We start from the raw sequence: 12,446 nt of genomic DNA, 5'->3' as shown, positions 1-12,446 counted from the left end.
CTGAGAGTATAGGATGGTTTGAAACTTTGTTAATTAAAGTGATAATGTTATTTCCCCTCATTTATAAGTAAGCACTCCTTTCTTTTCTGCCTGTGATCCAGTACACTGTCATATTGTTCTTTGTTTTAGGAAAAGATTTCCATCAATAGAAATACCCAATCTGTGACCAACCATCACAGAAAAAAATTTTTTTACTTCAAAACGTAGGTTTTTGGAAAACCTTTTGGAATTTTCCCTTAATGCATGGGTTTAGATTTGGTAAAATTTTATGTATCTTATTTGTTGTTATGTTCTATAAAGTTGAAATGGACTTATAATGAGCCTAATTGGGCTTTCAAGGTGAGATAATTACGGAGTAGTTTTACCACTTCCACAAAACAGCTATAATAATGTTCTTTCTAATTTTTATGTGTGACAGCCGAATATTTCATGCAGATAATATTGGTTGTGTTATAGGAGAACAATAACTTTAAAAATATTTCCATTTCATTTATAAAAATTGTACTACAGTAATCCAGATAGCAAGCTCTGAGGACAACAGAGCGTGTTAAGACTAAAATAAAGGGCTGTGTTTTAAATGCACATGATTTTTAAAACATAGTCTCTTGTGCAAAATGCTGTAAAACGATGATTGACCAAAAAAGTAGTTTTTAATTTAAGCTGTCAAAAATCCCAGAAGCAAAATCTATATAGTTAGTACGGAAAGTGTCATGATTTATATAGATTTTCTATCATCTCCTTTTTTAAAAAGGGAAGCTACTAAATCATGGTGGCAGGGAAAAGAGGGTTGCCCCTTTCTGGAAGCCAGATACTTGAACCCATGCCTGAAGTGAGGCAGGTTTGACTGTGAAGCCTAAGGTTCACTATCCTATAGCGCAGGAGTGAGCAAGGTTTGGCACCTGCACATAACCTACCTTGTGCATATGTGGACCTTGAAGAGACACATATGCTCCTGCATCATGCACCATGAAAATCTTCTTCAATAAAATAAAATTGAAAAAGCCTCTTTTTGTTTTCAAGGAGGAAGGGATTAGTTCCATCATGGTTTGGAGGAGGAGGGCTGAGCTGTTCTAGGCCTGGAAGAAGCCTTTATTTAAGTCTGGACTTTTCCAGATTTTTTTTAAAAAGCCTTCCTTCAGTCTTGGAAGAAAAGAAAAGAGCTTTAGACCGTTCAGATTATGACAGAATTGGCTTCCTTGTCCCTAGAGAATCTGAGAGGAACTTTTGATCAAAACAAGTTTCAAGTAGAGTAGGGCGTGGACAGCAGGATTGTTAGGGTCCGTAGGGACTATATGTGACCCACCAACTGCCTTATAGGTAATGACTGGCCTGGAGTTATCCAGTGAGTTACTTGGGATTTGAACCTAAACTTCGGTGGTTCCTAATCCAGCTAGTTTATATGCAGAATGTGAATAGTATATCTCCAAATATGATAAGAGGAAATGGATAGTGACATCCTGTGCTGGTCTTGATTGCTATTATTCTCCTGTCCTCCTCTTTCGATGTGCCAGGAGCACATAATGTAATTATTGTTTTCTTTTTCATATCGCTTTCTGCCTGGAGCCATACCTCTTTTCTTTAGTACAGTCAATGGCCAGCAATTTTCAACAAGTAGTATTTTGCTTTTCAGCTCAAGTTCAGACATCATAAGAGATTTGGAGATTGCTGGGATGTGTTCAGGCTCATCAGATAAGTAAGTGTGGTACAAGGTAATGGTTGTCATTCATTTATTTTTGTTGCTTAGACAGCAGGTTCATCTTGTTTGAAAATATGCCAAATGTTGTGTGGATTAGAGAACTATTGATGGAGGTAATTGGTTAGATGATGATTCTCCTGCCCTCTAACCCCTTCCCCCATAAGCTTCTCCAAAGGTATTTTCTGTGGGGTACGTAGCATTTTAAATAGGAAATGCTGGATGGAACTGAAAGAGAGAAAATTGTAACTAGGAGACAAACACCCACTTTCCTCCATCAGCTTCCTGTGTTGCATCCCACCCTGTCGGGAATGTCTCCCTAGATATAATTGTTGGTTTTTGTATGGTATGGGGAGTGCCAGAAGAGGCAGTAGAGTCACTTCTTTTTTAAACTCTTTTCTGCCAGCATTTCCGTACTTCAGAATCTCTCCCCAGTGATTTCCACTAGGTTTCCTCTTCACATTAAGAACTCATGTGATTTGAAATAGCTTAAAGCTCTTCTTATGAACTGTGAATTAACACAAAAGCACTGAAATCCCATCTCTCCATTGTTATGTTGGCACCCATGCATGTCCCTTCATTCTGTAGAATCCAAAGTACATGGAAATTTTTTTAAATGTCTGCAGTGGTTCATTGCATACAGGTGAAACACATGCTATAATAAGCCCCTAGAGCCATTAAACATTTATCTGAGAAGTAAAAAATACAGATAAACTCTTCCTCATAGATATGTTGGTGATTGTTCCTTCTATTAATGTTCAGGTGTCAGCACCTTGCCTGTGCTGCCAAAATGGTACTCTGTGTGAAGGTATTAACAGACTACACTATATATATAGCAAGTTTCATTTATTAATGTACCTATCTATCAAATTAATTTCACAACTTGATTTATTAACGCCTCGGTTAATGTCATTTTCGGAGTACAAATGGAAATCTGTTGAAAACAATGCCTCAGTTTACGTTTTTTTTCCTGGATTTCTTGGTTTGTGGACAAAGTTTCCCCAGGATGCATTGCCCTGTTCCTATGGCAATCCGCATTCCGGTTTATGAAATTTTCGCTTTACGTAACGTCCCCTTTAATTTCATAAATTGAGGTACTACTGTATTTGAGAATTATTATTATTATTATTATTATTATTATTATTATTATTATTATTATTATTAGTAGTAGTAGTAGTAGTAGTAGTAGTAGTAGTAGTAGTAGTAGTAGTAGTAGTATATTTTCTGACTGTTCATGTGTACTTATTTTAGATACCAAATTCTAATTTTTTAGACTGGTTTAATCCCGGCTCATGCGTACAGCCTGGTTGGCAATGATGCAATAGAGTATTTGTATTTGTACCCATTTAGAAATTCCCTATCTAGAAATTCCTGTGCATGAACTTAGCTCACAATACATTGTGACATGCCAGAAGGACTCGTTTTGTTATTCTGAACTCCTTATCCTTCACTTGGTCTTATATGTTTTTAGAAATCTCACAAATCTAGAAGATAATTTTTATGAGATAGTAACACACTTTATTTTGAAATTGGCATGGAAATGAGCCATGCTATTTTAATACGATGTATTAGTTCTCAAATGTTATAATACTTGTAATAGCTGTAATTCTACCTAATCATGACAACACTAGTATACTTGAAAAATTGAGGATATCTGTTTCAGAGTTTTACACTGTTTGGATCCAAAGCCATTACTTTTTCAGCTGAATTTGGTTACAATTGAGAAAAGTGTTTAGAAAATGGCTTGACAGAGATGTTTCCATCTCATAAATCAATAACAACCTGGAAAAAGAAATCCTTGGTCTGTAACTATTCAGAAAAGAAATATTACATAGAAATGAATGGATTTAAAAGTTAAATCTAGACAGAATTTTTGTGTTTCTTTACAGTTGAGGAAGTGGAGAAAAGGAAAAAAAAAGAAATATCCATTGTTGCTGGAATCTTGGGACTTCATCCTGTTATTGGTTCATTATTTAACTACAGTACTTTGAATATCATCCTGTTTGATATGTGTTTTATTGTGGGTGGGGTTTGTCTGTTTTATTATATACACCACCCAGAGTAGAGTTCATCACTAATTGGGTGGCATAGAAAGTCAGTCAGTCAGTCAACCAATCAACCAATCAATCAATCAGTCAGTCAGTCAGTCAGTCAGTCAGTCAGTCAGTCAGTCAGTCAGTCAGTCAGTCAGTCATGCTTCCAAAATACTTGGCATGCTGTTCATTTAATACGTTTAGTCAGCATGACAGGAGGCACTCAGAAAATACTATCTCTGAATATTCCATAAAGGCTATACCCTGAACTTTGTGCTGTCAGTATGCCATGGCTAAAGATGGGCACCGCATGCTTACCTCCTTGCCTCCTCCGCTCATTTGCTCACTCACTGACTGTAGCTTACTTCCCTCCTCTGCGATTATCCACTCAGAGGACGAGAAGGCTGGTGATGACTGGACAAATCACACAGAGAAGGCAAAGGAGGGAAGCAATTTGTAGGTGTCTGTGAGTGGGCAGTTGTGTGGAGAAGGCAGAGGAAGGACGTCCACTGCAGTCGGTGAGTGGGCAATTGCATGGAGGAAGCAGAGGAGGGAAGTGTGCAGTAGCCATGGAATATTTGTGCAGGTGCCACACTAAACCGGGCTGAAACACCAACCCACTAGTGGTTATTGCCCATCTCTAGCCATGACCTGTTCCCATCAATATTCCATGACCTGATCCACCTATAATTTGTGATAATATTTGTTGTTCCAGAACATGAGTTGGTAGAAGGAAGGGCTCTAAATAAAATGACATAAAGAATATATACAATTAATATATGTTCTAAAATAATTAAGCAAGCTTTTGCATTTAGACTTTGAAAAGCACACCAATGTAAACTGTAGCCTCTTATAATATGCATTTCTATTTCTGTTTTCCCCTTTCTTTCTCATTCCTTGCCTCCTTTCTGGGGTTTTTTTGATGTCCTAAGCTTACAGGGAGAGGCTATCTTGTTTTTCTTGACCATGTCTAACCCATGCTGGGATCTTTTTTAACTCCAAGAACCAGTTAAATTGCTTGAAATAAATATAGTATTATAAAAGAAGTTTGTCATGCTTTGTCAACATGTATCTTCATTATTACTTAGCTCTGTTAACAATGTTGAAACCATTCTGTCTTTATTATGATCTGGTTCTTTAGAATGTGGATAAAATATATTGAAGTATGACTGGGAGTCTGATTTCTGCCACAAGATGATTTTGAAGAAGAATAATCAAACCATAGGGTAGTAGTGGGGAACATATGCCCCTCCAGATGTTGTCCTGGAGTTCCCACCAATATTAGCCAGCATAATCAGTGGAGAAAGATTTTGGGAATTGTAGTCTATAAACCTAGAGGGTCACAGATTTCCCTTCCCTGTGGTAGGCCTTGGTGAATGCAAACTTTTTCTTGGAACACTGCTAGGAAAGATTGTGTTTTGATCTAAACTTATGAGTAGAGATGGAGGCATCTGTATATGAATACGAATACCGCCCCCCCACAGTTAACGAGAGTCTGGTTCCTGGGGCTGGACCATCTACTCACGCATCTGCCACAACTGCCGGTCGTGCTCTTCCTTCCAGTCGCTCCGGAGTGCCCGGTCGGCTAGCCACTCATCAGCCTTGCAGGGAGACTCACCTTCCTGCCTTCTGCCAGGAGTGGCTAGCTGACCGGGCACTCTGGAGCAATTGGAAGGAAGAGCAGTGCCGGCGGCGGACACGTGAGTGGACAATATGGCCTCAGGGTGCTGGACCCTCATTAACTCCAGCTGTGCGGGGGGGGTATACGAATAACCCCATCTCTACTTATGAGATAAAGGTATCTCAGAGATTCAAATAGGACTTGACTAATATATTGGTGCAGATGACAACTCTGATAAATTTGATAGTGTCAGTGGCAGAGAGGAATAGAAATAGTATTTAAAGTGTTGGTGTTGAAGCCAATTCATATTATTTTACAAATAATTCTAAACTGTTCCATTAAGACTCTGTTGTTTTGGGTTTAGTTTCACATCTTTTCCAGGAAAAAGCAAATTATGCATCATTTCCTGATCAGTAACAAAAGAACAGTTAAATTTTTAATAATACATTAAATCAAAACAAACTGTGTTATACATCCTAATAGGCAGGTACTGTAATGATAAATCTCCAATAATTAAAGAAGGTATGTGTGACTGTCTGTATTTGCCCCTCCTGTAGCTCCAAGACTGTCTGAGCTAGATATCTGAAGCTTGGCACAGACTCTGTGGGGACCTGGAGCTTGTACATCACAGAGCTATTTTCATTTTAAATCACATTAATTTTAATTAGTTGAAGCGGGTCTGTAGTCAGGAAGAGTGCACTGTGTCACTAAGTGGCAAACACTAGACTACTAAGAAATAAGAACGCTCCTCAAGAGTATGTGTTTTCAAGAGAAGAAATCCTTCAATTTTGAATCAAATACTTGTAGCACATTTTGAGCACAGTTCTAAAGGACTAACTTACTTAAATAATTACATCAGCCCTTTGTCCTTTTGAAACAATGCACACCCTACCACTAGGTAAGCCAGCTGGTTGCCCTTCATTCTCTGCGTGTATCTCTCTGTGGCTGCAGAGGGGGCAGGGAGAGAAAGATGGAGAGAGGGTTTTGTGAATGGAGCTAAACGAAGCTTTTTCTTTTTTTGGTGGGTTATTTAATTTACTGTATGTACAGTGAGGTCTCGACCTACGGAATTAATCTGTATTGGAAGGGGGTCTGTAGGTCGAAAAGTCCTCAAGTTGAAAATGCATTCCCTATAGGAATGCATTGAAAACACATTAATCTGTAACCCGCCCAAGAAACACCCTCCCCCACACAGACAAAATTAAAATACATTTTTTAAAAAATGAATCTTACTTTTTTGAAGTCTTCAAGGGGTCCCCCGCTGCTGCCATCGCCACTGCTGGAGGACTCCGAGGGCTTCAGCGTGGCTGCCAGAGGCCTCTCGGAGCTCCCCTGCCGCAGCCATCGTCACTCCTGGAGGACTCTGAGGGGTTCGGCACCACTGCCAGAGGCCTCTCGGAGGTCCCCCCCTGCTGCTGCCGATAGTGCTTCGGAGGCACTATTGGCGGCGGTGGGGGATATCCAAGAGGCCTTCCATGGCAGTGGGGAAGGCTTCCGGAAGTTCCCACGCCGCCGCCGCTGCTGCTGGGAGTCCGAGCATGGCTGGGATCACCCGGTGCGGTGCGGCTCCCAGCAGTGGCAGCGGTGGCGGGGGACCTCTGGATGCCTTCCTGGCAGAGAAGCCCTGGAAGGCATCCGGAGGTCGTTCCCCCCCCCCCCCCCCGCCACCAGTGCTGCTGCTGGGAGCCTTCGGAGCTCTCAAAGGGCTTCCCCCAATGTCAGGAGGAAAGCCCTTTGAGAACTCCAAAGGCAAACAGGCAGGAGAAAGGGCTGGAAATTTGAATTTCCCGCCCTTTCTCCCTGCCTTTTTGCCTTCAGAGCTTTCCGCCCGACATTGGAGGAAGCCCTTTGAGAGCTCCGAAGGCAAAAAGGCAGGGAGAAAGGGCGGGAAATTCGAATTTCCAGCCCTTTCTCCCTGCCTGTTTGCCTTTGGAGCTCCCAAAGGATTCCTCCAATGTCGGGGGGGAAGCCCTTTGAGACCTCGGAAGGCTCCCAGCAGCAGTGGCGGTGGTGGGGTACCTCCAGATGCTTTCCAGGACGGCGGAGAAGCCATGGAAGGCATCTGGAGGTTCCCGCCCGCCGCCGCTGCTGGAAGCCACGCCAGGCGATCTCAGCCATGCTCAGGCTCCTGGGAGTCCGAGCATGGCTGGGATTGCTCGACTCCCAGCGGCAGGGGACATCCAGATGCCTTCCAGGGTGGTGGAGAAGCCATGGAAGGCATCCGGAGGTTCCCGCTGCCACTGGGAGCCGCGCTGCACCAGGCGATCTTGGTCATGCTCTGGCTCCTGGGAGTCTGAGCATGGCTGGGATTGCCCAGCATGGCATGGCTAGCAGGAGCGGGGGCGGGGGACCTCCAGATGCCTTCCAGGCAGAGAAGCCATGGAAGCCATCCGGAGTTCCCCCCACCCTGCTGCCGCTGCTGTTGCTGGGAGCCAAGCCGCACTGGGCTATCTTGGCCATGCTCGGGCTCCTGGGTGTCCGAGCATGGCTGGGATTGCCCGGCGCGGCGCGGCTCCCAGCAGCCGCGGTGGCGGCGAGACCTCCGGATGCCTTCCAGGGCTTCTCCGCTGCCATGGGAGGCATCTGGAGGTTCCCCCCACCGCCGATAGTGCTTCGGAGGCACTATCGGCGGTGGGGGGGACCTCCGAGATGCCTCCCGTGGCAGCGGAGAAGCCCTGGAAGGTATCCAGAGGCAGATCCGCGACCTACAGACTGGAAGGGGGAGGCCTGCCTCTTCTGGTCCCTAGGTCAATTTTTCCAGCCACAAGTTGAAGTAAAACTTTGCGGCCAGAGAAGTACGGATCTCGAAAAGTTCATAAATGGAGCCAACCATAAGTCGAGACTCCACTTGTATGTGAAGAGAACAAAGTGGTTAAACTGCAGTCTAAGTGGTAGGAAAAGGGATTAATAGCTGTTTTTGGGCTCTGTAGATGAGCAACAACATTAAGAAGCCAAGATGCAAGCAAGGATAACGACAAATGACTAGCAAAATCTGTACTGAGAGAATATGAAATCACAGAACAGCAGACATAATGAGAAGGGATGCATGTAAAGTAGTTGAAATTCCCAAAGAGTGACTTTTTTATATGAAACAGGAACAGAAATAATGGTTAGAGCCAGGAACCATTTCAACATTCTCTTCTAGTCCAGCGTTGAATTACTGTTTGAAAAGTTCTTAAAGGTTAACTCAGTGGTAATGTTTTGTACCTGCTGCTATTCAGGCAGCTAGAACTCCAAGAATATATTGCATTAGGAAAAATACAACCTCAGATGAACAACACATGAGATATTACACTGTGTCATGATTAATTTAACAAAAATAAATCCAAAATGGAGAAGCCATGTGTGAGAAACTAAGTACACCATTCTTCCACAGGGATTAAGAGGCTAAGTAGCAGGTGCTGATAACCAAATGCCCCTGAGTAACTGACCATCAGCAAGTGTGACCACCTCTCTAAAAGCTGTACTTTCAAACTATGCTGTTCTGGAGCATTCAGATGTGTGTTACGGAATGCCAAGAAAATTAGCAATGATAATATAGAAGCAATTGTTGCTGCTTATCATTCTGGACAGTGTTATTAGGCAATTCTCAAACAATTGAAAGACCACCATTCTACACTGAAGATTATTCACAAATGGAAAACATTCAAGACAGTTACTGTACCAATCTTCCCAAGAATGGATGTCCAAGCAAATTCACTCCAAGGCCAGACCATGCAGTTTCTGTGCAGCACAGAGAAACTGCAAAAAACACGTGTTACATCTCAGACTCTACAGGCCTCAATTAGCATGTTAAATGTTAAAATTCATGATAGTGCAATTAGAAAAAGACTGAACAATAAAATAAAAAGTTGGAAACATTGCCCTGCAGGTGTATATAATATGTAACAAAGAAGAATCTTTCAAGAAGGAACTTTCAGTTTTAGAAAATATAGAAGCTGTACTCATAGGAATTGGAAGAGACAGGTAGAGACTGATTCTTTCAGAATCCTTGTAACATTATGCCAATAAATATGGAATAGAAACAGTAGTCCACAAGTTGAACCATGTTAAATATCCATTCTACGCGCCAAAGAAAAGAGACATCAGAGATTGTGGTGACTTATTCACTGTATGAATTTCCCATGCAAGTCAGGTGATATTAAAGATTGTACAACAGCATTACCATATTTGTTACCATAAATGGACTGAGAGCTGCCAAACAGTCAAGTTGGATTTTAAAAAAGGAAGAGGCACTAGTGATCATACTGCAGCTATATACAGTGGGGTCTTGACTTGAGAACTTAATCCGTATTGGAAGGCGGTTCTCAAGTCAAAAAGTCTGTAGGTCATGTCTCCATTGACCTACAGTGCATTGAAAACCGATTAATCCCGTAACAGGCCGTTTTTGTTCCATTTTGGTTTTTTTCTGGTCTGTAAGTCAATTCTCAGGCTGCAAGTCAAACCTAAATTTTGCGGCCAGAGAAGTCTGTAACTCAAAAAGTCTGTAAGTCAAGCCGTCTGTGGGTCCACTGTATTGGCTACTGGAGCATACCAAAGAAATTCACATGAAAATCATTTTATTTTTTATAGATTAAAGTTATATTTGGGTCATTCAGACTGTGCTGTTACCAGTTACTGTGCACAGATGTAAAAGCTGGACAGGGAAGAAAGTGATGGGAGGAGGGAATTACGTTCATTTTGAATGTGCTTTTGGAAGAGATCTTACAGATACTATGGACTTCTAGGGATACAAATGGGTTCTAGATAAAATCAAAGTTTGTCACCTCAAAGGGAAGCCGGGCCACTGTCTCTGACAATGGCAGTGGTGGAAGAGGAGGACCAGGCAGGACCAGGTAGAGAGGTGAATGGGGGCAGCAGGAAGTGGCCAGTTAGGCATCAGAAGGGGTGGAGGCACTGAGTTCCCTTCCCTCCATGCACCAACCATAAAAGCAAATTGCACCAGTTAGCTTTCTTGGGGGTAGTTTGTAGCCATGAACCTGATTCATTGTTTTTCTGGTTCATGCCCGTCTCTACTTGACAGCTCTTCCACTATTCCAAGCTTCTCTAGAAGCATGCATAATAAGGAAGTTGTTGTTATGTATTGTCAAGTCATCTCTGACTTTTGGCAACCCTCTCAATGAGAAATCTCTAAAATGTCCTGTAATGAACAGTCCTCCTCAGCTCTTGTAAACTGAAGCCTGTGGGTTTCTTTATGGAGTCAATTCATCCCATATTTGGTTTTCCTGCTACCTCCAACCTTTCCCAGAATTATTGTTTTTTTCCCCCAGAAAATCCTGTCTTCTCATGATGGGTCAAAGTACGAAAGCCTCAGTTTCATATTTTTTTTGCCTGCAGAGATAGTTCAGGTTTGTGTACATTGTAATTTACAAGTGCATTTTGCCTTTGGTGCCTTTAGAAATTCTTTGAGCAGAAAAATCCCACAAAAGTGGTTCCCTTTTTTGAATTTAAATGAGTTAGCACATTAGGTTAAGTAGATTTTCTAATGAGTATCATGTGTTAGATGTTTTTAAAGTATAGGTTAATTTTAAAACTCTTGTAATTTAAAGGCAAGGTTATCAACACAAATTAATGCTGTGTACTCTGACACTGCTACACTTGAAGAGTGATAGACATTAGTGACTCTATTTTAGAAGCTGATTGCTAAAATGAACAACTTCAGGTGCTGTTAGCATGTCCCAATTAGAGAATTGATGGAGTAATTACATTACAGATTTTTTAAGTGATTTCCCCACATTTCATTTGCTCCTTATTTTTATTAGCTGATTTAAACTGAAGCAGAATAAACAGTAAATTCTGAGATTTCTTTAGTGTGTTGTAGTACACAACAGTTTCAAGACTAGTGCTTTATTCTGTATTTCAGTGTAGCATTAGGTAAAGGTAAAGGTTCCCCTTGACAATTTTTGTCCAGTCATGTTCGACTCCAGTCGAATTTTTGTCCAGTCATTGTCCAGTCATGTCCAGTCATGTTCGACTCATCCCTGTTTCCAAGCCATAGAGCCAGCGTTTGTCCGAAGACAATCTTCCGTGGTCACATGGCCAGTGCGACTTAGACACGGAACGCTGTTACCTTCCCACCGAGGTGGTCCCTATTGATCTACTTGCATTTGCATGCTTTCGAACCGCTAGGTTAGCGGGAGCTGGGACAAGCGACGGGAGCTCACTCCGTCGCGTGGATTCGATCTTACAACTGCTTGGTCTTCTGACCCTGCAGCACAGGCTTCTGCAGTTTAGCCCGCAGCACCACCACATTCCCTGTGTAGCATTAGGGTAATAATAATGCACATCATACAATGGTGAAGCTTACTTCAGAAATGGAAATAGGGCATAAAATAGTCATATGTTGACAGATCTTCAGCATTTCCTTAATTAGCAATCTTAAATACATATGCCTTAAACTGCACCCATTAACATATTTGTAGCAAATTATAATGCTCTTCTTAAAGCATACATTAAGCATTTTAAAAAGATTTTGTGACTTTTGTTGCTTCATTATCAGTGTACTTGTATACTGGAAGCTATCCAGTATCTTAATTTAGCTGCTTTTCAGAGAAAACTAAGCTTTCTGATCATGGCAATTAAGTTCCAGAAAATATTGACTTAACCTATTTAATACCAGGTGGGCTGCACAGATTAAAAAATAGAAACGAAAACCTCCTAATCAAATCTTCAAATATTTCAGCCGATCCAACCAACCCACCTATTAAACTTGAAAAATTGCGACTTTGCAGAATGTGATTGTGGCGTTCACTCTAAGTTATATGCGTTATTCATAAGGTGTATGTTAATGTGGTTGTGAGGCGGGACCAAGAGGGGTGCTGAGAGGCAGACCCTGGGAGAGAAGAAGGTCCGTTGGTGTCAGAGAGAGCTAGAGCAGAGGATAGTTTGAGGTTTTGAGGGAGAGTGTTTAAGGAGTGATTAGGCCGAGTGTGACCCGTGCTAATTAATATAAAAGAGATTAAAGAAAAACATTGAAGCTTTGTGAAACTTTAAGAATGTGCTTAAGAATTATTATTGAAACCATGTGTAAGCAATAAACTGTTTCTGTTAAAAAATCAGTACTGAATGGACCTTAGTCTTTCATAAAGAAGTATAAGTT

The 12,446-nt window shown here is 41.7% G+C and overlaps 1 protein-coding gene across 7 annotated transcripts in view; it reads left to right on the top strand.

Annotated features, from left to right (window-relative positions):
- Nucleotides 1-12,446, top strand: part of RAD18 (RAD18 E3 ubiquitin protein ligase) — a 151,018-nt gene that overhangs the window by 112,407 nt on the left and 26,165 nt on the right. For 2 of the 7 annotated variants that reach the window (XM_072989474.2, XM_072989471.2), the window contains exon 12: nucleotides 1,631-1,693. The exons of 2 other annotated variants lie outside the window; for them this stretch is intronic. In XM_072989474.2, the coding sequence (XP_072845575.2) occupies nucleotides 1,631-1,693 (63 nt within the window). Of the gene's footprint in view, nucleotides 1-129; nucleotides 204-1,630; nucleotides 1,710-3,582; nucleotides 4,773-12,446 lie in introns of those variants that run through there. 3 more of the 7 variants (XR_013541618.1, XM_072989477.2, XM_072989476.2) reach the window with 3 other exon arrangements.

This window comes from Pogona vitticeps, chromosome 2 (genome assembly GCF_051106095.1).
Source record: "Pogona vitticeps strain Pit_001003342236 chromosome 2, PviZW2.1, whole genome shotgun sequence".
In the NCBI taxonomy this organism is placed as follows: Eukaryota; Metazoa; Chordata; class Lepidosauria; order Squamata; family Agamidae; genus Pogona; species Pogona vitticeps.
Note: the sequence above shows the minus strand (reverse complement) of the source record. Positions and strands in the feature narration are given on the sequence as shown.